This window comes from Typopeltis vanoorti, chromosome 6, assembly GCF_054136105.1.
Source record: "Typopeltis vanoorti isolate ZY-2024b chromosome 6, IOZ_Tvanoo_1.0, whole genome shotgun sequence".
NCBI classification, from domain to species: domain Eukaryota; kingdom Metazoa; phylum Arthropoda; class Arachnida; order Uropygi; family Thelyphonidae; genus Typopeltis; species Typopeltis vanoorti.
The window spans coordinates 81,865,931-81,890,566 of NC_143554.1; the positions used below are offsets into that span (position 1 = coordinate 81,865,931).

Below are 24,636 nucleotides of genomic sequence, written 5' to 3' on the forward strand. Positions count from 1 at the left end.
AATCAAAAGGACGACTAGTTTTTAAGATGACTTTATTCCATCCTTAGTACTGATAATCTTTTTCTTTTGTAAACCTAGAGTACATTCATACCACTGGTGTGCTAAGGATTTCTTTATTTTTATAGTCTGGAAGCCCTTATGTGGAGACCAAACATGGAACTTTTTAAGCTACTTCAGGCCTCCCCATAAACATCCATACCCAAGATATGATTCAAACTGACAACCTGTTGGTTGTAGAGCAGATATTCTAACCACCTAGCTAACAAGGAACTTGTATAATTGAGGGGGGGGGGGGAGAAGGATCATATACACAAAAAGCAGTTAATGGTTCTTTATATGCTGCACAATGTCATTAATTTATGATCCTTTTAATTAGAGATGTATTAGAAACAAAGCTTGCTAATCATGACAGTTCAACATGCAAACTTACAAACCTCTGACAGATTAATCCATAGTTCTGATTTAAGTTGGAGCAATGCAGGATCTCAGAATACTTATTAAATAAGCAGTTGATGTCTAAACAGGCTTATATAAATTAGCTTGGTGTCATTCCAGTGGATTCTAGTATTGTTTCAATACCTTCATTGTTTTGGTTAATAAAGTGATTATTGCCTTTTTTTTTTTTACTTTATACCATGAGTGTGTCATTTCGGCAATATAAAATTATATAAGAAAAGTCGATAATTGAAGCCATATGACTCTTTTTTAGTACTTTTATGCACCGAAAGTTCACTTACAAAACGTACATTTCTGACATTTGATTTCTTCAGCACTGAATGAGAGTTTTTATTCTCTTAAGGTTTCTGCCTGGTCTCTGAAGAGAACCAACCAGTTTGAAACAGCTATCAGGCCAATGAAACCTTAAAAAATGCACTTATAAAAGGCAAAAATACAGGTGCTTTGGCAGTGGTTGTGTTCTTTTGAGTAGTGTATGCTAAGGCAAATTTTACTAAACTTTCAATTTCTACAAACATTTGGATTTTTAATATCCACTTTTCCTATGTAACCTACAACTATTTGTTCAAAAACTAATCTCACCGTCCTAGGATTTGGTTTGTGTTATCATAAGAGCATTACTGTTCATAACATTCACATGAAATGATGCCTCTACTACTGGTTCAAACCACAAATCTGAGGATGCTACATACATTTTAGTATACTATCCTAAATAGAGCATGATAGGAAGAATTATGCTATATTTTTGGGAAGAGCAAAATATCTGTTCCTCTGAATATTATTCGGAATCCCCAAGAAGTTCAAAATAACTGGTACCTTAAACCAAACAGCAAAATCAGTTTCTTCTCTCTGAGACAACTCCCATCCCCAACATCCACATGGAATTGAGTTGCTCTGCTCGTGAAACTTGGGTCAAACTGACCATTCAACAGATCTCTGAACATAAAAGACGAGACTTGCTCAGCACTGGATTTAATATCACTAAGGCCCTTTGAGACAGCTCCACACTATGATGTAAAATCTTCCAAGAACATTTATTAAAGTTCTGAAGTGTTGCTATGTTAGCTAATCTGAACTGCACTGATTCTCCAGTCAGCAACTAAGAAAAAGATGATCAGGTGCCAATACTTGAAGAATTTGGGCTTGAATCACACCACACATGAAAAGGAGACTGGCTCAGCCACTGTCTAGAGAACTTACGAATATCATAAAGAAAGTTCTGAATATCCAAGGTGATGAAGACACCAATGCTGGTCCTGTTGAGGGACCTCCAGAACCAAAAGTGAAGAAGCAAGCTAGATGTTAGATCTGTCCACGAGCCAAGGATCGGAGAACCAAAGTCCGTTGTTCAGTATGTGATGTTTTTGTATGTGTGCAGATCACAGGAAAGACACCTGTGATGAATGTGCTAGAAAGAATTAACATTCTACATGGTTTATAAACTTATTTTGATGCATTTTAAAATTTATTAGATTTACCAACTACAAATCATTCAAATGGTAGAAAAATGTTTTATTTTTGTGTAATATATTACTAAAGCAAACATCAATTTTTGACACTGGTTTGTATTCTAAGGTATTTTTTTCTTCATGTACATTTTAACTGAAACCTAACAACATATTTGCATAAGAAAAATTAGGATATATTCTTTTTTTTGTTTGTTTTCATTGAAAGTATGACACTTGGCATATATTACTAAAAATTTAAAATTACATATTGTATTTTATTTTCCCTTCTTTTTCTCCTTTCAAAATATTGTAGTAGGTAAAATCTGTTAATAGCTTGGGCTATCTAAACACAATAACAATTTCAATTACCTATAATGGAGGGGGAGAAGAAATGTCGTGGGGTGACAGCTTACCCCAGATGAGCAGTGATGACGTCTAAAAAAAGGGTGAGCAGTCTAGGATTAAGTCTACAGTAGACAATCTTGGATTCATTTTACTTTTTGTAACTAGTAAACGATCCTGAGTAAGTGTAGTTCGCTTTTTTCACCTGCATTTCCCTTTTCTGTCAGGAGTAAAGGTACTCCTGACAGAAAAGGGAAATGCTTTTTCCCTAAACCTCATTAAAATCACATTAACAGTACCCAAACCAAAACCACACTCATTGGCAGTTTGTCTTTGAGTCATAGATGGGTGTTGAGAAAAAATAATTATTTTTGAATGCGTTCTTGGAGATGTATCCATTTCATAGCTACACAAAATGAATAAAACACTATGAATGTCAACTTGTTTACATTACTAATAAACATCATAGAGACAGTTAAAACATGCAGCACTCAACCAAAATAGAGAAACTAAAATCAAAAACAAAGCTGAAAATAGTAAACTGAAACAAAAACTTCACAACAATTTGGTTTGTTTGCTACTCTAAATAATATTTATGAACTGTCTTTCATAGTATAGAAAATATCTCAAAAATAATGTCTTATTTTAAGTTATACAGGTACACCCCCTGATGTTCCAAAGCTTTGGCAGATGCTGGAGACCAATGGAGGTCATATCATATATTAATAATTCATCAGTACATACACCTTTGACCCATTAACTATACTCTCCAGTTCAAAGAGATAGGAAGGTATAATTAATAGGTCAGAGATAGCCTACTAGATGGTATTAAATATGATATAAATGATATGATACAAGATTATTAATTAAACGTGAATTCAATTAAGTATAGAAATTACACAGCTTTATCAGTGCAATATAATTGAAAACAGGCATATTACAATAGTGCTTTTCCCCAAGTGATAAAAACTTAGAATTTTACTGGATTTACAGAGGTAATCACAATGGTCTGGTAGTTGATATTCTGTCTAATAGCTAAACTGGTTTATCATGGATCTTTGAAAATGCAGGGAAAACATTTAGAAGCAAAATTGTTTACTATGCTTTGATCTTTCCCCTCCAATTTTTCATATACCTAATGCAAATTCATTAGCTCTTGTTCCATCATAAAGGTGCATTGCTCTAATCCTTTAATTTAGCTGTCAATTCAATAGTAAGTTTTCAACTAGATCTGTTTCATTTTCATGACTTTCACTGTTTTTCAGTATTTAGAATATAATTTCAGAGTTCAGTATAGTGATGAACAACAGGTGTTTCTTTGTCAATCCACTTGACTAGATTTTCTTCATTAAGTGTACTGCCTATACCCTTGCTGGCAAGCCTATAGAGGCTTGCTTGTCAGCATTTACATATAACAACATTTCATGAAAAGTGAGTGATAGACACTTCACAGAGCATAATATTCCTTGATCTTGGAGTTGGATAATGTATATATATATGATTTGGTGGTAAATATACTGCATAAATAGTTTTTTTTTTTCCTTACACAGGAGTTCAGTTCTGGAGTAAGCTGAAGTTACCCACAGTGAGAATTTTGCATCTTCTGGAAGGCATACAGATGTGCAGTGTGTGCCAGGTTTTTCAGGTACAAAAAAAAAAAAACTTTTAATACCGTTCTAACAATCTTGGTGGTAATTCAGCCATTTTTGCATTATGTATTATGCCTTTCAAGGCCCCTGAAAGGCATAATTTTTCCTATCACTGGCACTCTAGGACAGGATCTGTGAGCTCGTCTTTATCCTCTGCTGTTAGTCATTCACAGTGAGCATCATCAATATAATTCAGTTTCATGAACATTATACACTTGCTCAGGACTGAAGAGCTTGTCAGTTACAATTTAAAATTGAAATTTTAAATTTCAAAATTTAAGAGAATTTCTCTTAATTATAGGTAACTTATATAACTGAAAGCAGTCTTCTAGAATTTTTGTATAGCTTGGGTTTCTCTAGAGATCAGCATGAGCATGTTAATTTATCATTTAATTAAAATTTAGAATCTACTGTTCAAGATCAAAAAGACATGGCAAACACATAGCAAACTAATGTTACAATATGCAGTTCAAAAGAAACAGAAATCTGAAAAAGTGGATACTGCATCACAATAACCTTTTATTATAATTGCCTTATTTAGTTCCATATTTTTATTTTCAGAAGCCATTTTATAACTTTAAGACATTCCAATAAATGTTTCCTGCATGAAGAAAACACTACTGCTGCAGAAGGGATTTTACTTTGAAGGCAGCTACATTCCGAATCCTGTGAGTCTTTTGTGTAAATGACATTTTGACTTAATTCAGTTCATTAGTAGCAAATTGTCCTTCCTTATAAGTGCAGCACTGTTACTTTCACAATAATAAAAAAATCAACCACTTTTATAGCCTGTATGGTTACAGTGATGTAAACATCTCGCAATTCATTTCGAAATATTGAGAGATAAGTGAAAGAACATCTTTAAATGTTTCATTCATAAATGAATATTCAAGATTTCTCAAGTTTCAAATGAATTCTAAACAATTAAAATGAATGAAACTAGCAATAAAATATTCCTGCATGTTTTTACATCTAAAATTATTCTCCATAAATTTGACATGACACATCTGCAGATTTATTTAGTTCTTAAAACTATTGATCAATCAAATTATGCTCTTTAAAATATTACTGTATATTATCATACACTTTTACTATCTCTGGTAACTCCTGTATTAGGTCACAAATTTTTGAAGCCATTTCCATATCTTCATCATTTAGTTCAATAGTTACTTTTGCAATATATGCAACTGAAGCGTCTTCTATTTCATATGGCAAATTTTCGAGATGTTTCTTCACCTTGTGGAAATCATTCTGATCACAATAAAACTAAATTGGAGAAAAAAAAAGTTCAAATTAAACAAAAACCTATTTATAAATCTCAAATTTATTATTAGTTACATTTGTGCTTCTAACCCTTAAGAAGCACGTGTTTCTAAAGTATAAACTTAATAAAAGAACAAGTAAAATGCAAGTACAATATACAACTAGTGAGAGACCAGAGTTTGATCGTCGTGAATTCTTATTTTAATCCTTTACCCAAGCAAAGTTTGCATGTTCTACTAGTTTATTTGTATATACAAGCTGTTGACCATGTCAACTGCCTCACCTGTCTTATAATGCAAAAACACAATTCCTTTTGGACATGTATACTGCTTTGCATTATGGGAAGGATCACTACACAGACCAGTTTCAACCTTTATTTGAGGTCTCGTGATGCTAGCCAGAAAGGTTGAAATTGAAAAGGGATCTGGGTAGTGACCTTCTGTGAATTATCTGATGACTTTCCTTCAAATATACATTTTATTTCTTGCTAATTTAGGTGACTTATGTAATTAAGCAATCTCATAAAAAATTGGAAAGAGATTAATGATATAATTAAGCATACTTAGTTTCTCTGCCACATGACAATAAGTGAAACAATTGAAATTGTAATAGACAGAAGATCTCAAGTCCTAATTTGGCACCCTCTAATGTATAAAAAGTTATTACACTTGCACAGGAGTCAGTCATTTTAAGAGTGTCTCCCATATTTGTTTAAGTTAGGAGAATGCTTCATAGCCAGAGCTGACTCTAAAATAGTCTCTCTGACCTGTAATGACTTCTATAATACATTAATTTTCTTCCATTTAATCCTGTGTGAAGGGATGTCCATGGCATTCAAACTTGTCTGGTTATTTTGTTGATGATGTGTTTGCTATTTTGCCCCATAGGCAAGACACTTTGGATTCCTTTGTAACTTACATCTTAATAGCGACACCTTAAAATTCATTTCACATTAGAAAAACACCTGTTTGCCTTTACTTGAAACATTAGTCATTTATCTTATGGATGGTCACCATCTTTTTCCATTTATAGAAAAGCAACATACGTGTGTATGTTGATTTTCAACATACCCACATACAGACAACCTCTCCCAGTCAAGTCAACATTGCTTTCTCATGATGTGGCCCGTTCTACTACAGGGGCTTTGACAACAGTGAGTATTCCTGCTGTAAAGGGATACATTCCTGGTCGGAGTAATTGTCAACTAATCCTAAGTGGTAGATGATTTATCACCCAGTGAAATATTACAACCTTGCTCATTGGGGACCCAAAATCGTTCCCACCATGTTTGGTTCACCGAGCAAAAATTCTGCTCCCCCAACCTTCAGCATGCAGTGTGAGTGATGCCCTCTGAGGGTATGCCATATATACTGCAGGGATACAGTACTTCTGCCACTGATTGTACAAGATTGAACCAGATAGTAATAACATGTCTTTTAGGAGGCTTCCTGATCAACTGGCACATAATCTTGCTGCCAACTACACTGCCAGGCCAGTGTCTGGAAGGAGTAATGGTATGTATGTGGCACTGTCGAGGCCATGTGGTTTAGAGACTGGATACTCTGTATGAGCGACATGTTTAAGAGGATATTCGTTTCCTTCCTCTTTTTATAACATTAAACATGAAAGTAAGTTTAAATAGGTAACTCAAAAATACACTTCCCTTAACAGTAACTTAAATGAAGTGCATCTTCAGTCATTCAAACTTGGTCTGTTTCTGACTGAACCTCAAATTTCTACTAAATCAACCACAGCTCATCTTAACTGTCCAAAATACATGTTGTATGACTTCTTCCACCATAAGCAAGTACTTGTGCATTCTGATATTTCTTGACAAAGGATGCCTAACCTAGATCTTGTGGCTTAAAATGTCTTTGCCACATGTTTCATTCATCTTCTGCCTCTACTGCTCTCCCAATTCTGACCTTTTTTGACTTTCTAACTACATACAGTCAAAATTTCCAAACAGCGAAGTCATCCCTCTTGGTGATTTCAATTCTAATAATTCAAATTGACCCCCTTTTTCAAATATCACTGATCAAGCTGGAAGAGAGGCAGAGATTTTTGCTGTAATCAATAACTTAAAATAGATCATTCATGTCTTTACCTGAATTCCTGATGGAATTCCATTCAATGTGCTCCCAAACTAACACCTGTTTTCTATCATCTACTCACTAAACCATATTCAGCTGGCATCCACCCTTCAGCATGGAAGAAAGCTCATACAAGTTCCCAAAAAAGGAGAAATGTTTACCATCAAGCTATTGACTTATTGCTCTCAACATCAAACTTGTCCAAAGTAATGGAGCAGGTTTTTAGTCAACTTCTTCAGCACCTTGAGAACTGCTATCTAGTGACCACCAGTATGGATTTCACGACTCTAGATATTCACAGGAGATCTCCTGGCTTATGTCACTCATATTTGGACCCATTCCATGGAAAGGTTTAGAGAAACCTGTGCTTGTGTGCTCTTAACATCTCTATGACTTTTGATAGGTCTAGCATCAAGGGCTTCTCAGAAAGTTACCATCATTTGAACTGCCTTTATTATTACGTAAACGGTTGCCAGTTTTCTCTCAGATCGATCTCTACACATAACGGTGGATGATGTTCTCTCTTCAGACATTCCTGTCAATGTCCATGTCCCTCAGAACTCTGTCATTTCACCCACCCTCTTCCTGATTTACATAAATGACCTGCTCTCATTGATTCAAACCTAGTCATAGTTTTGCTCATATGGCAAGCCTTGCAGTGCTCAAACTTCAAGATCATCTATAATAAGTGCCCTGAACACTGATTTTCACAGTATTCTCGAGTGGAGTAAAAGCAATCTAGTCAACCTCAATGCTTTCAAAACGCAGTTTTGTTTGTTTTTCCCATAAAAAAGACCTTAGATCTTCTTTACTAACATTTGATAATGCTGGGCCCAACAGTCAAGACCTAATCTCTCTCTCTCTCTCTCTTCTCGGACTGACTCTTACTCCAAGCGTTTTCTGGTACAATCATATCACTTGGCATCCTTTTCGGGTCAAGATGGTACTTCTCTGCTGAACAGTTACTTACTGTGAATAAATCCCAAATCTGACCAACATTGGAATACTGCTCTCATGTATAGGGTAGTTCACTTAGGATCCTCCTAAAAATTCTTGATGCTGTTCAGAAAAGGGCAGTGGTTGATAAATGATACTTCACAGACACTTTTCCCATAGAAGATCAGTTTCTGCATTGTGTCTTCTACAGATATTTCCATGGCCACAGTTCAGAGAACTAGTATTCATTATGTCTCCCATTTCTGCCAGATCTACAAGAACTCATGCTACAGCTGCTCAACATCCTTTCACAGCCAAACTGCATACTCATTAAACCTTCTACTTCCCACTCATATTTCATGCCTTCTATCTCAATTCTGTGGAACAATCTCCCTCATACATTTCCAAAGGACTACAATCTTCAACAGTTCAAGAAGAATATCAGCAGATTACTCTATTCCTGACCCTGCCCTCACACGACATCTATTTGCTGTAGGCTCTTCTACCTTTCATGTGTGAAAAAAAAAACAAAAAAACTGGAAGATAGCTCCATAAACAATCACATCATCGTCCATCCAACAGTATGGATTCCACAAAACTCTTAACTTATAGAGCCATGGCTATTTGTTCTAATGATGCAGCCCTTTCCACAGAACCCAACTTTCTTGGCCAATGACTACAGCTTCTACAGAAAAAAAAAAAAAAAAAAAAAAGATTCCCCCCAAACACACTACAACAAAACACAATATTCCAAACCATGTCAAATTAGCAGTCCACGCGGTTAGCCTAGTGGCTTTGCACTTCGCAACCATATGCCTGGGGAAGGAGTGTCATAAGTTCGATTCCCGTCGGAGATGTGAGGAACTAAAGAATCTTCCTCAGCCATAGCCAAGTTAGCTGGTCTTGGGCATGGACAGCAGGGTTTTTTCCGCCAGTTTATCTGGGGTTTTTCATCACGCAAGCAGGCAAACCCGCCCAGTGAACACACAGGGATAGAGCCAGGAATACTTAAAGGCATAGAGGTGACCATCCTATCCTCGTACTTCTGTTACGAAATCGAAGCATGCTTGGAAGGTTGTGGGCCTTAAAGGCCTGTTAAAGCCATTGGGATAGGATGTCAAATTAGCAACTCTCACCTGCTCTCTTAAGGACAAACTCCATTCTCTAGCACATCTTGGAGTGTATGAAGCTCCTTGTGATTGAGCCTACTACAGACAGACAGGAAGATCTGCTAACCTTCATATTGATTGAAGAAAAGAAGGAATGCATTTGCCCCCATAATTATGGAAAATCAGGACCAGCAGACCAAACTTTGGACATCCCCTCACACAGGATTAGATGGAAGAAAACCAGTGTGCTACACAGAAGGCATTAAGGTCTGAGAGACTATTTTTAGTCAGCAACAGATATGAAGCATTCTCTTAACCTTAAGAAGTATAGCAGCATTAATCTGCCAAAAAATTTGGTAGGCATTCATTTTAAGATCAACTCCTGTGCAACTGTAATTACTTCTTTTATACAGGATGGCTTTTCATAACTAATAAAAAAAATCTCCAAGTTCTGTATTTCATTATAAGAAAGCATAAAAATAATTGATATCTGTCAGTCACCCATCCTCTTATCCACACTAATGTAAATTAAAGAAAATTTTAAAGTAAATATACTTGAAAGAAACAAACAAAAAATCAACGGTTCGTGATGTAATCAAAAAATAGAGATGTTCTGACATCACTAGTGCAGAAAATGTCATTGTGGACTGTCACATTGGTGGCATGTCCATATGTGCTACTGCCACTCAACTGGAGCATCCAAAATCAACGGTTGGTGATGTAATCAACAAATAGAAATGTTCTGACATTACTAGTGCAGGAAAATACACAGAGTGGCTGTCGTAAACGACTGACAGGAGAATGTTAAAATGGGTGGCACACAATGGGTTTCCACGTTAGAGCAGTGCCACACACGCCAAACATCACAACAATGAACAAGGCGGCTTGTCTGGCCTGGTGCAAAGGGTGTGTGTGTGAACTGAACAATTGATCAGTGGAAAACGGTACTCTGGAGTGATGAATCAAGGTTCACCTGTTTCCAGTCTGATGGCAGGGTGTGGGTTTGGAGGCAGCCTGGTGAATGTTTGTTACTACAGTGTATTGTACCCACAGTAAAGTTTGGTGGTGGAGTAATGGTGTGGAATGAATTCAGCTGGTTGTCTGTGGTTCGATGAAGGCAGCTCAGACATCTCAACCTTGATATTCTGGGTAATCAGGTGCTGCCTGTACTATGGAATGGACCAATGTTACTATAAAGATGACAATATCCCTTGTCATAAAGCTGCAGCAGTTATGGAATGGTATGAAGAGATGGGTTATAAACGAGTGCCCTGGCTACACAGAGTCCTGACATCAACCCCCATCAAACACCTATGGGATGAATTAAAGTGGCGATTGAGGTCCTGAGTAGCATGTCCTCAATCTATCACTGAACTCACTGCTGCTTTGATGGAGGAATGGAGGCAAATTCCACCTGATGTCTGCTGCACATTGCTGGAAAGCCTCCCTTAAAAGGTAAAGGAGGTGATCAAAGCCAAAGGTGGACATAGCTGATAATTGGGTTCACCTGCTGGTATCAATTGTAAATTGCTAAAGTGTTGAGACAATTATTGGTACACACACACACCTGTCCAAAAGGAAGCGTACTTTGTATTATGGGATGCAAAGTCAGGAAGATACCTCACTCGCAAACTTTGTTTCTGCTTGAATAAAGGAACTAAACATTATATGTTGCTTTAAATGGTCATTCAATTTTATTTTATGCAGTTAATGACAGGATCGTTCTGCACATGCTGCCCCCCCCCCCCAACTTTTGTCTTTCACAAGTGGAGTTAACAGATGCTGGGTGATCCTTTTGCATGCACAGCAGAATTCAAACGCTTTCCATGAGTGTATTGATTTTCTTACAACCTCATTAAAAATGTTAATAATAAACAATAATAAAATCTTCAAAACTACAACTACATAACTATCATTACAGTTAATCACACAAGCACTCATAAATATGAAAATACAAAAAAATGAGTTAATTATCATTAAATACTTTCAAAAATAACATCTTTTGGTACTGAAAATAACCATGTGTGGCATCGATACAAAATTACTAACGGAAAAAACTCATGTACAAAGATTATTTAATAGTATACCTTTCGCCTAAAATGTGAAAATTATACTATTAAATAATCTTTGTACGTGAGTTTTTTCTGTTATTAATTTTGTATCGATATGTCTACTCACGGTATACCTCTTTTAAAACTCGTGTAGCATCTTCTGCCCACTTGCAGAAGGGAGAATGTAGATGTATGTCATCTACATTCTCCCTTCTGCAAATTAGAATGATGAGTGCAAGTCAAGTAATTACTATGGGGGATTTCAACTATTGGGATGTAGATTGGGGAGGAGGAATGGTCACAGGGAGAGAAGAAAATGGAATTTATGCCAAGAAATAATTACCTGAAGCAGCATGTAATGGAGGATCACAGCATTAGAGAACTTAACAGCAACCAGTCTAGCTATGTTGCCTTCACCTGAGGAAAGTGATCATGTAGTATTGACCTGGGAAATTGCCAGATATGAAGCATTTTCTGTTAAGAAGGAGAATACATGGAATTACAAAGCAGATGATTATGACAAGCTGAGGAGTCAGCTTTTAGCAATGCCATGGCATAAGAATTTAGAGGAGAGAGAGAAGAAATGTTTGGAAAAAAGTAGTATCAAAATAAATCAGGTAGAAAAATTTGTCTGCAACTTCTGCTTAATCAAGCAGAAGTTGCAGACAAAGAAAGAGTTGTGGAGGAATTATAAAGAAAAACATGCTCATGAGAAATACAAGACACAGGCAAGAAGGATGACCTGCATGATAAGGAAAGCCAAATTATTTGTACATTAAGACAGAAAGCTAGCTGATGAAGCCAAAAGAAATCCTACTTTCACTATGTGGCAAGCAAAAGGAGGAATGACTATAGGATGACCTTAAAAAGTGCTGATGGTGTGGAGGTAACAGAAGCCAACCAAACAGTTGAATTACTGAGTGAGCATTTGCACAACTAAGTTGTGATAATCACCATGAAGAAATTGATTTAGAACCACGTAACTAACACATTATTCTACACATTCCCCCACGAATGTGTAGGGACAGAATGAGGGATTGCCAGTCGAAACTGTGTAAGAGCGAGTTAAGCAAAGGTATTAGAGGATTAGATATTTGTTATACACTTATTACAATGTTGCTCCACCATTTGCAATCCTCTGAGAAAAATGTCTTTCCCTTGTTACACAAACCAGTCCTCAGCTACAGATATGATTTCATCATCTGTGGTAAATTTTGTTCCTTTCAAGTGTTTCTTTGAATTTGGAAATAGTCAGATGGGACAAGGTCTGGCAAATAGGGTGGGTGAGACAGACACTGAAAGCCTAAATTGTGTATTGTCTGTTGGGTTTCACAAGCAGGTACGTTATCCTGCAAAAGTAACATGCCTCTGCTCAGTTCCCCATAGTATTTTTTCCTTCAGTAGCTCCGTCAGTTCCTTCAGAGCTGTTGAATAAACTGCTGTTGTAACAGTTTCACCTTTTTTGAAGTACTTGGTATAGATTACATCATCCATAAATCAAAAAACAATACCAAGAATCTTCCCTGCTGACTTTTGGGTTCTGAACTTCTTTGGCTGTAGAGACCCTTTGTGTCTCCACTCCATTGACTGTTGTTTGGTCTCAGGGTCACAGTGCCATGACATGTTTCATCAGCAGTCACAATATGAGCCAAAATCCTCTGAGATGACAGTACGTGTTCTCTCTTTTGGTTGGCATGCAAACATTTGGGGACTCACTTTGCTGAGAGCTGCTGCATTCCAGGTGTTAGAGGATAATACCCCCCCCCCCCCATTCTTTACAATGTTTTTGGCTGGTATTCATCTATCATCAAGGATCATGGCATGCACTGTATGGAAGGTGTGATTGCTAGGGAAGGTCTTCCTGACCTGGGAATGATGGCCTATACCTCTGTGTCTCCAAATTTCTTCAAAACCTCTGACATGTCTTCTTATATATCCTAAAAGAAAAAGAACAAATTATTACAATTTGATGAAACATGTGGGTTAAAGAGTTTTAAGATATGTTATTTCTTGCGGTTATATCAACTGCTTTAATATAATTTTTATTCTGGGTGTTTATCAGAAATTTTCAGCCCCCCTCATAGGTGATGATTATGATGTTGCAATGCCAGGTGTGACATTGACTGATGGGAGGATAGAAATTGAAGAAATGGAGGTGCTAAAAATGTTGCAGAACTTCAATGCAAGCACAACCATGGGATTAGAATATGTCAACCAGTGTCTTATGAGAATGTACAAGGGAATTATCAGCCCCTCTGACCAAGTTGTTTAATATAAGCCTTAGTAAAGTTATGGCAACATGTGAAATTAATGATTCTGAAGTAGATGGGGAGAAAATGGAAGCAGTTAACAATGTGTTCCTAGGATCCCAAAAATTGATAAAGATGGTTATTGTACCGAAGAAGTTAGAAGTTTATTACTCAGAAAAAAAGCAATAACAAATTTAAGCAAGATCATTAAAGATAAAGATATTAGCCTCACAACAAAAATCAAAATCGTGAAAGCAGTGGTATTCCCTGTGGTGCTGTATGGATGTGAAAGTTGAACCCTGAGAAAAAGGGAAAGAAGGAAGATAGATGCATTTGAATTATGGATTTGGAGACGCTTACTAAGAATACCGTGAACTGCAAAGCAAACCAATAAATCAGTGATAGACAGAATAAAGCTAGATTGCTCCCTTGAAGCTATGATCATCAAGCAAAAATTGTCATACTTCGGACATATTATGCGAGGAAATGAGAGTCTGGAGAAGATGATGATGCTTGCTAAAGTTAATGGAAGCAGGAGAAGAGGAAGACCAAGAATTAGATGGGTGGATGGAGTTAAAGAAGTAACTAGAGTGCGCTTGGAGGTTCTGAAAGACATGGTCAGGGACAGATCGGAATGGAGAGTGTATGTTTGTGGAGTCGGAAACGACTCGATGGATCATAACACACACACTGGGAAGGTGCCATTGGATGGAAAGAGGAAAAATAATCCCACTGCATAAAGGAGAGTCCAAGATAGTAGTACATTATAGGCCAATTGTTACCTGAAGAGTGGTGGTTAAGGTATTGGTGAAAGACAATTTAGAAATGAATGGATAAAGGACAGCATAGTTTTGTGAAGAGTTAGATCTTGTTTTTAGTAATTTGCTTATTTTTTTATAATAAAATGACAACGGAGTTGGATAAGGGAAATTGCTACTCAGTGATATTGCTAGACTTTGCAAAGGCATTTGACAGGATTCCACACAGAACTCTGTTACATAAACTGGATAAAATGTGGGATAGATATGAATCTAGTTATTTGGATTAGAGGATGGTTGATAGGCAGATATCAAAGAGTAGTTTATGGAGGAACTGAGTCCAGATGAAGGGAGGCAACAAATGGTGAACTACAATATCTGGCCCTCTGTTGCTTAATCTATATATCAATGATATAAGGAAATTTGATAGAAAATATTCAGATGTTTGGTGATGATGCTAAACTGGGAAGAGCAATGGTAAATGAAGGTGACACAGACATCCTGCAGGAAGACTTAAATCGACTAGCAGTATGTGCAAAGGTAAATGGCTGCCAGTTTAATGTGGCCAAATGTAAGGTGATGTATTTTGGGAAGAAGAGATCACAAGCTGTGTACTATATTGATGGAAGGGATTATGACCAATTGAGGCATATACTGAGTTCAGTGGAATGGTATCAGTTGCTGGATAGGAAGAACATCTACAGTGCATGGGAAGCATTTTAAAAAAATACTTAAATGATGCAATATCAGAATGTGTCCAGAGAATTCGAAGAATAAATAGGGCAAGAGTCAAATGGATGTGTAATCTTATTAAGCCAGACATTTGTAAGAAATGGATGATGTGGAAGGAATACCGTGTGCATAAGAATGATGTCCATTATGAAAATTATAAGCAGCAGGCTAGAATAGTCACAACTTGTGCAGAAAACTAACTCTGAGTATGAAAAGAAACTGGCTCTGCAAGCTAAAGACAACTCACAAGAATTCTATCGATATGTTGCAAGTAAAAGAAAGAATGACTCTTCTCAATGCAGACAGTGTGAGGGTGACAGATGCAGAAGAGGTTGTTCAACTAATGAGTGCCCATTTTGATAAAAGCAGTCAACCTGGTGCATGCAACAGTAAATTCAACTACCTCTTCACTGAATGAAGAAACTAAGGTGTATAAAGAGGAAGTATTAGAGCTGTTGCACAAACTGAATAAAAATTCAGCAATAGGGACTAATGGGATATCAGCACAGGTACTAAAAGGGTATTCAGCTGAACTGGCTATTCCTTTGACCAGGCTATATAATTTGAGTCTCAGAACAGGAAAGATTACACAGGAATGAAAAGAATGTATGGTAATCCCATTGCACAAGGATGGAGCAAAGACCAATGTGTCCAACTATCGACCGATCAGTATCTCAGGCGTGGTGGTGAAGATTTTGGAAAAATCAGTTAGGGCTCACATTCAGAAAGGGGTTGACAGTGAATCTCTACTTTGCAATGAACAACATGGTTTTACTAAAGGAAGGTCGTGTTATAGCAACTTGCTCACATTCTATAATGTTAACGTTGTTAACATTAATGTTAACAGTGAACTAGACAAAGGGAAATGGACATACCATGATACTTTTGGATTTTGCCAAGGTTTTTGACAGAATACGGCATGGGAGACTGTTGCATAAATTGGAGAATATGGGTTTGGATTATAAAATATTAACATGGATAAGAGGATGGCTGACTGACAGATATCAAAAAGTGGTATATGGGGATGCGAGTCTGCAAGATTTAAGGTAATTAGTGGCATACCACAAGGATCAGTCCTTGGTCCACAATTATACAATCTACACATTAATGATATTGAGAAAGATCAAAGCTGTATAACTGAGAGGAGACCTCCACATAGCCTTTAAAGGAATGTGGAGAACCGACCAGGGTTTCTGACCTAATGTCCAATCACCTTCTTGTGGTGCACCCTGTTGGGTATTTACCCTGGATACCAAACAAACAAGGATGGGCTGGCAATTTGGGATTTAGCCGACCAAATTGTATTCTTATTGGTTAAACCAAAATAAAAATGATGGTACAGCATGACAAAATTTCATGCCGGCTGGGGCGTCGCCCGGTTAAACAAGGCCTACGTTAAGATGAAAAGCCAAACGGCTATATTTTCTGGCGAAGTTAGTTAGATTAAGGGGATAAAAATCCCTTATTATTTTATAGCCAGTATGCGAAACACTAAGATCAAAAACTACGATCTACGAGTTTCATGCCGAAGAACTATCGGCGAATCCAAGCGTAAGTGACCACTTGGGTAGTACAACACCAAGGCAACTCGATGCAAAGGTGGAGCAAGATCCCTCACTATCCTTGATATTTTCTCATAATGTGAAAACACAGCTCCTAGGAGATGTGATACTGCTTTACATTATGAGGAGAGGTCACTACCCAGACCGGTTTCAACCTTTTTTGAGGTCTCATCAGTGAGTAAGTAGACCAGGATGATATCAAAGTTTAAGTGAAAAGAACTTACATACCTTCACTATATGAAAGCCAGAGTGGTGTGCCCATATATATATTATTATGATTAAGATGAAAAGCCAAACGGCTATATTTTCTGGATAAATAAATATATCTATATTGTGTGAATGTTTGAAATGTTTTGAATTTGAGGGATTTTCTTAATGATCAGAACTTTCACCTGGGGATGACTCTTGATGCTACAGTTACGATCCAAAAACAAAACAAGCATCAAGCAATGGATACATGCAAATTCACCGAGACCCAAGAAGGTGTGTCAAGACAATGTCAATTTGTTTTTTTGATGTGAAATTAACTGTACACAAAGATTTGTTCCTTCTGGACCAACAGTGAACCAACATTTTTATCTCAGCATTTTGAGAAGTGTGATAGTGTGCAACAAAAACAGCCAGAAATGTGGACTAGCAGAGATTGGTTGCTGCACCATGACAATGCCTCAACCCACATAGCCTTGTCTGTCCAACAATTCTTGATGAAAAACAACATGGTAGTTGTTCCTCACCCTCCCTACTTGCCCAATCTCTCTCTCTCTCTCCATGTGACTTCTTTTTATTCCCACAGATAAAAAAAAAACCATGAAAGGGCAGTGATTTATTGATATAGACAAAGTGAAAGAAATGTCGCTGGAGGCCATAACGAGTATTCCAGTTAAACTGCTGGAAACAGTTCCAGAAATGATTCCAGCAGTGGAAAAAACATTGGAACAAGTGCAATGACTCAGATGAAGAGTACTTTGAAGGAGACTAGAATATGGTATTATAAACTTTAATAAAAATTTAAAAAAATAATAATAATTCCAGTTAGTTTGGGGTACCCCCTCATACTATAAGTTCATAACCTTTCATGGATGGGAGGCCCATTAAAAATCACAAAAGTTAATTGATTGTTCAAACATGGTTTCTCACTTTAAGCCTTGCATAGCCCATTATTTCCGATGTCTACATTTAGATTAAAAAATAATCTACATTTAGATTAGATTAAAACATGCCATTCAAGAAGCCTAAATGGCAAAGAAATGGAGCTAGCTGAGGAATTAGATAAGTACCAGATCGACATAATAGGGATGACTGAAACAAAAAAGACCAAAACTGGTGAGATCTTTCTGACAAAATGTTATATTCAGGCAATGACAATCAAGGAAAAGAAGGAATAGCCATAGTATTCAACACAAAATACGAGGCTAATCTTCTTGAATGGCAGTCAGTCTCAAGTAGAGTAATGTGGGCAAATATGAGAATGGGGAACTGGACAATGAGACTTATTTGTGCCTATGGTCCCACAGAAGGTTCTACTAAGGTAGAAGTGGAGGAATTTTTTGAGGCTTTAGAAAAAGCAACTGACACAATAAAAAAGGAAAAGTTGGTCCTTGTTGGGGATCTAAATAGCAGAGTAGCAAATGATTGTGAAACATACAAAAATATTTTGGTAAAATTTGGAGAAAAGAGCAAAGCTAATAATAATGGCAAATATCTGTTGGATTTCTGCTCAGGACATGGACTGGTTATTACTAACACCATGTTCCAACATAAAAATGTGCACAAATTTACATGGAGAGAAGAGGCGAGGAATAAGAAAAGTCTCATTGACTATGTTATTGTTGATAGTGATGTTTTCTCCCTGGTGCAGGACACCAGAGTGTACAGAGGATTTGAAATTGGAAGTGATCACTATTTAGTCTTGAGCAGGATAAAATTGAATTTCATATTGAAAAGAATAACATGTAAGAAAGTTTTAAAGCGAATAAAAGTTGAGCAGCTCTCAGATGTGAACTGTAGACTAAAATACAGAAAGATTATTGAAAAGAAAATGAAACAGTTTGAGAACAGGAATCAAACCTTAGAGATTCAGTGGCAAACTCTGAAGAAAACATTGATTGATTCTGCCAGAGAGACATGTGGTGAGGTTGTGTGCAAGGATAAAAAAATCAGAACTTCCTGGTGGACACAGGAAATTAAAGAGGCAGTGAAGGAAAAGAAGAAAGCATATCAAAAGTTCCTGGCAAATAAGTCAGCTTTTACTCTTACAGAATACAGAGACAAATGTAAGAAAGCTAAACAGTGTGTAAAACTAGCTAAACAAAAGCCATGGGAGGACTTTGGCAAGAATATAGAAAATAAATATCAAGAAGGTGGCAAAATATTCTGGTGGTTGTTGAAGAAGCTTAGGAATGGAGGAAAGAGTGCTGTAAAAGGAGTTAGAGATGATAAAGGTGACATGAAAACAGGAGAAAAGGATATCCTTGAAGTATGGAGTAATTACTTTGAAAAACTGCTAAATGAAACAAGCAGTGATGACAGCACAGTGATAAAAAACACTGACCAGGCATGCAGTCAGGAATACATATCCATACTTGAAGTAGAAAAAGTCATCAAAGGCTTGAAATGTGGAAAGGCAGCAGGAGTAGATGATATTCGACCAAAAATGCTGAAGTCTGGTGGTATAAAAGTCTTACAGTGGCTGCACTGCATAGTTCAGAAAGCCTGTACAGAAGGATGAATTCCCGATGATTGGAGTAGAGCTCTCATAGTACCCATATATAAAAAGGGAAATAAAACTGCATGTGAGAATTACAGAGGTATTTCCCTACTGAGTTTTCCTGGCAAGATCTATGCAAGTATACTTGAGAAACAGTTGAGAAGAATTGTGGAAGAAAAGCTTGGTGAAGAACAAGCTGGATTCAGGCCAAATAGAGGCTGTCAGGATCAGATCTTCACTTTACGACAAATAGTCGAGAAAGCATGGGAATATAACAAAGATCTGTATTTAAGTTTTGTCGATTTGGAAAAGGCATATGACAAGGTGCCAAGAGAGAAGCTATTCAATACGCTACAGTTATATGGTGTCAATGGGGCATTATATCAAGCAATACTTAGTCTTTATTTGAGTTGTAAGTCAGCAGTTAGAATTGAAGGAAGTACAGGAAGATGGTTTAATGTTAAATCTGGTGTGAGACAAGGATGTACATTATCCCCTGTATTATTCATTATCTATATGGATCACATTATGAAGGAATGTGGTATTAAACCTGATATCAAAATTGGAGATGTTAATGTCAGCTCTTTGCTTTATGCGGATGATGTTATACTTCTAAATAAATCCGCTACAAGTCTGCAAGATTCTCTGACTAAATTGAATAGCTGTTGTAATAGATATGGTATGAAGGTCATCAATAAAAAGACAAAGACAATGAAAATAGGCAAAATCATTGAAAATGTCAACTGTGTTGTGAATGGAGAACCTGTGGAACAAGTAAAACATTTCAGCTACTTAGGCACGATTTTTACTGAAGATGGTACATTAAATATAGAAATAGACAATAGAATCAGCAAAGCTGGTATGGTGGGAAGTCAATTGAATAAATTCATATGGAATAAGAAAGAAATTAGTCGGAACACTAATTAGCTATATACAAGACAGTGTTCAAACCAGTTTTAACTTATGGATCTGAGAGCTGGGGCAGAAGTAAAACACTTGACCAAAGACTAGAGACCGCAGATATGAGAGTCCTGAGAAAGATTAGAGGCATGAACAGATGGCAATATCATATTAAAAATGAGGATATTAGGAAAGAACTTGACATTGTCAGCATCCAGGAATGCGTTAGCAGAGCTAATCTCAGGTGGTATGGTCACTTAAATAGAATGGGAGAGGAAAGATTAGCAAAACAAGGGTTCTCTGCCAGGTTGGCAGGAAAACGACCCAGAGGAAGACCAAGATATAGGTGGATTGATACGGTACAAAGTGCCTTAGACGATAGAAATATAAGATCTGATAATGTTGGAGTCTTGACAAGTAACAGACTGATTTGGAGAAAAATTGTAGATAGGAAGTTAGTAATGATGTAATTTTTTCATGTAGTACTGTCATATCCTGTACCCCCCTTGAGGGTACATGGCAGGAATTTGATGATGACATTTAGATTATTCTAATCTGTTGTATTAAAATTTATATGTTTCATCCCCTGCATTTACATTTTACTTTACTCTTGCTCCATGAATTAAATTTTCATATTCTGTCACAAATTTGGATTCAGTAATGTTGTATACATGTAAATCACAGCTCTACTCACTTTTCAGATACTGATTCATTATTTTCAAAAATCGTCAGGCTATAAAATTTTGTGGCCTGACAATTACATGAATAATAAACATTATCATGCTGTTCTAATACTGATTTCTCCTTTCTTTAAAAACTCCAATCTTCTGCCTTGTGATTCTCAGTGGTTCTTTTCCATTACATATTTTGATATGAGTTTTATCTTGTTCATGTATATTACTGACGTGTTTTATGAAGTCTTGCATGTGATAGTACAGGTCATTATTAAATCTCACTAGTGGCCGTGTTTATTTGTGATTGATTCTTAAGTGCATTTCTGCCTCCCATTTAGTTAGAAAGCTCTCCTTTCCCCCCAATTATTGTTTAACTGGTGTCTCTCTTCTACTATATAAGATTCTACTTTTTTTCTTCCATCCATACTCTTCTTTAGATATCTTCCCTGTGGCTATATCTAATGAGTTCAACTCCAGCTGCACTTCCTGCAGGATGGTATGTACATGTGAGTGTGTGGCTTTCTGCTCTTTCTATAATTACAGTAGATGTTCTTCAGTATTTTGGATTTCTTCCTGATCTCTGATGAGAATGAATAGTTTTAAACAGCTGTCAAGCCATGGAACATCATCAATATCCTGATATGTACCCTCAAGGAATGTTCAGGTTACAATGATAGCACTAAATGATCAAGTTTATATTACTATTAATTGACTATCAAACAATTTTCCTCAAGAGCAATCTATTACTTGTAAGCAATCCAAGATTCCATTCTTCAAAGGCAATTCTGATTGAATCAATCTACCTAGACCGTGGTCTTCCTCTGGGTCTTTTCCCTGCCATCTTGGCATCAAACACCTGTTTCGCTAACCTGTCTTCACCCTTTCTATTTAAGTGGCCATTCCACCTTAGATTAGCTCTGCTGACATATTCTTTAATGCTAACAATGTTAAGTTCCTTTCTAATATCTTCATTTTTAATATTATTCTTCCACTGATATCATCAGTTCACCCCCCTAATTTTTCTTAGAACCGTCATATCTGTGGTCTCTAGCCTTTGATCAAGTGTTTTATTTCGAATCCAACTCTCAGATCTGTAACTTAAAATTGGTTTGAAAACTGTCTTATATACGGCTAGTTTGGTGTTTTGGATAATTTCGCTCCTATTCTATATAAATTTATTCAGCTCGCTACCCACCATAGCTTTGCTTATTCTGTTGTCTATTTAACCTGCCACCTTCACTTGTCCCTCAATAACTAAAAAAAAAAAACTAAAAAACTGTGCCTAAATAGCTGAAATATTTTATCTGTTCTATACGATCTCCATTCAGAATACAGTTGAAGTTTCTGTGTTCCTGCCTATTTTCATTATTTTGGGCTTTTTATTGCTGATTTTCATGTCAAACTTGTTACCACTGTTATTCAATCCTGGAGACTTGCACAAGATGTGTTTGGGAGTACAACATCATCTGCATAAAGCAGGGAGCTAAGTTTGACATCTCCAATTCTAATACCAGGCCTGATGCCATCATAATGTGGTCCATATAGATGATGAATAAGAGTGGAGATAATGTACATCCTTGTCTTATCCCTGATTTTACATCAAACCATCTTCCTGTATTTCCTTCAATTCTAACTGCTGACTGACAACTTAAATATAGACTATGTATTGCTCTATATAATATTCCATTCACCCCATATAACTGTAATGCTCTGAAAAGTTTTTCTCTGGGTACATTGTTGTATACCTTTTTCAGATGTACAAAATTTGAAAACAGATCCTTCTCATATTCCCATGATTTCTCAATTATTTGTCTTAATGTGAAAATCTGATCTTGACAACTTGTACTTGGCCTGAACCCAGCTTGTTCTTCTCCAAGTTTCTCTTCCACAATCTTTTTCAACCTCTTTTCAAGCATGCTTGCATAAATCTTACCTGGAACACTTAGAGAAATTCCTCTGTAATTCTCACATTCAATTTTATTCCCTTTTTTATAGATGACAGCTCTACCCAATCATCGGGGAATTCGACCTTCTGAATAGGCCCTTGAATATGCAGTGTAGCTACTGCAAAACTTTTATACCATCTTACTTGAGCATTTCTGATCGAATATCATCTACTCCAGCTGAATTTCCAAATTTTCAGTTTTTGACAGCTTTTTCTATCGAGTAATGGCATGTACTCTTCTTTACATTATCCCTGAAAATTTTCTAAGACTGTTCTTGTCACTGCTTGACTTGAACTGTTTAACAGTCTTTCAAAGTACCGTATTTTAGCCGTATAAGATGCACTGTTGTATTGGATGCACATTTTTCATGTTGAATTTTTTGAAAAAAAATTTTTTTTTAATTCTTTGCAGTATAAGGTGCACAAATTATGCACCAAATTTTTCAAGTAAATATTTTTTTTTCTTTTAAATTTTAATACATGTATTATTCATTTATTAGATAAAAAAAGTTATTCTCAAAAAATCATTAAAAACCTAACAACACACACACACACACACATACATAAATAATAATATAAACAAAATTATTTTTATAAATTTTTCATTAATCTTTTCAAATCTTTATTCATCTTCACTCTAAAAATTTTCTGAACTTGATTCTTTATCAGAAACCGAGTCATCGTTGTCTTGAAATAATAAGCCATCCTTTATACCATCAAGAGAATTACTAATGCCACAATTTTGAAAAGATTTTATAATAATTTCGGGTTTCTCTTCATTCCATGAACTCTTTACCCATTCGCACACCTGCAATCTTGTGGTCTTCATTTTTCTACCTGTAGATGTTTCTCAAAACACGGAGAAATGCATCCAATTGACCCATTTTCCCCTCATAAATCCTTTAAATGGTTTGTTATTGAAACATCTAAAGGTTAAAGCATGGAGGCGAATCCTCCTGGGATGACAGCTATTTCTGTATTCATTTTGCAAAGTTCATTCTTAACGGCTTCAGTTTTATGGCATTCAAACTGATCCCATACTAACAAAACAGGTTTCTGACGTAAACTATCAGGACATCTGGACCACACCTTCCCTAACTGCACATACATGTAAACTCCTTGGGAAAGTTTTTCTTTGAGCATTGTTTGTCTTTTAAAAATTAAAAATTTACATCATTACTAACTTCTATCTACAATTTTCTTCCAGATCAGTCTGTTACTTGTCAAGACTTCAATATTATCAGATCTTATATTTCTGTCGTCTAAGGCACTTTGTACCGTATCAATCCATCTATATCTTAGTCTTCCTCTGGGTCATTTTCCTGCCAACCTGGCAGAGAACACTTGTTTTTCCAATCGTTCCTCGCACATTCTGTTTTTAAATAACCATACCACCTGAGATTAGCTCTGCTAACGCATTGCTGGATGCTGACAACGTCAAGTTCTTTCCTAATATCCTTGTTTTTAATATGATATTGCCATTAATGCGATCTGTTCACGCCTCTAATCTTTCCCAGCTCTCAGATCCATAAGTTAAGACTGGCTTGAACACTGTCCTGTATACAGCTAATTTAGTGTTTCAACTAATTTCTCTCTTATTCCATATGAATTTATTTAATTGACTTCCTACTATACCAGCTTTGTTGATTCTGTTGTCTATTTCCATATTTAATTTACCATCTTCACTAAAAATCGTGCCTAAGTAGGTGAAATGTTTTACTTGTTCCACAGGTTCTCCTTTCACAACACAGTTGACATTTTC

At 36.4% G+C, this 24,636-nt stretch overlaps 1 protein-coding gene across 1 annotated transcript in view; it reads right to left on the reverse strand.

Moving 5' to 3' along the window:
* Positions 1–15: 15 nt before the first annotated feature.
* Positions 16–24,636, reverse strand: part of LOC150105639 (uncharacterized) — an 82,127-nt gene continuing 57,506 nt past the window's right edge. The window contains exon 5 of the mRNA XM_090394278.1: positions 16–5,161. Within this exon, the coding sequence (XP_090250404.1) occupies positions 4,961–5,161 (201 nt within the window). The 3' untranslated portion in view covers positions 16–4,960. The remainder of the gene's footprint in view (positions 5,162–24,636) is intronic.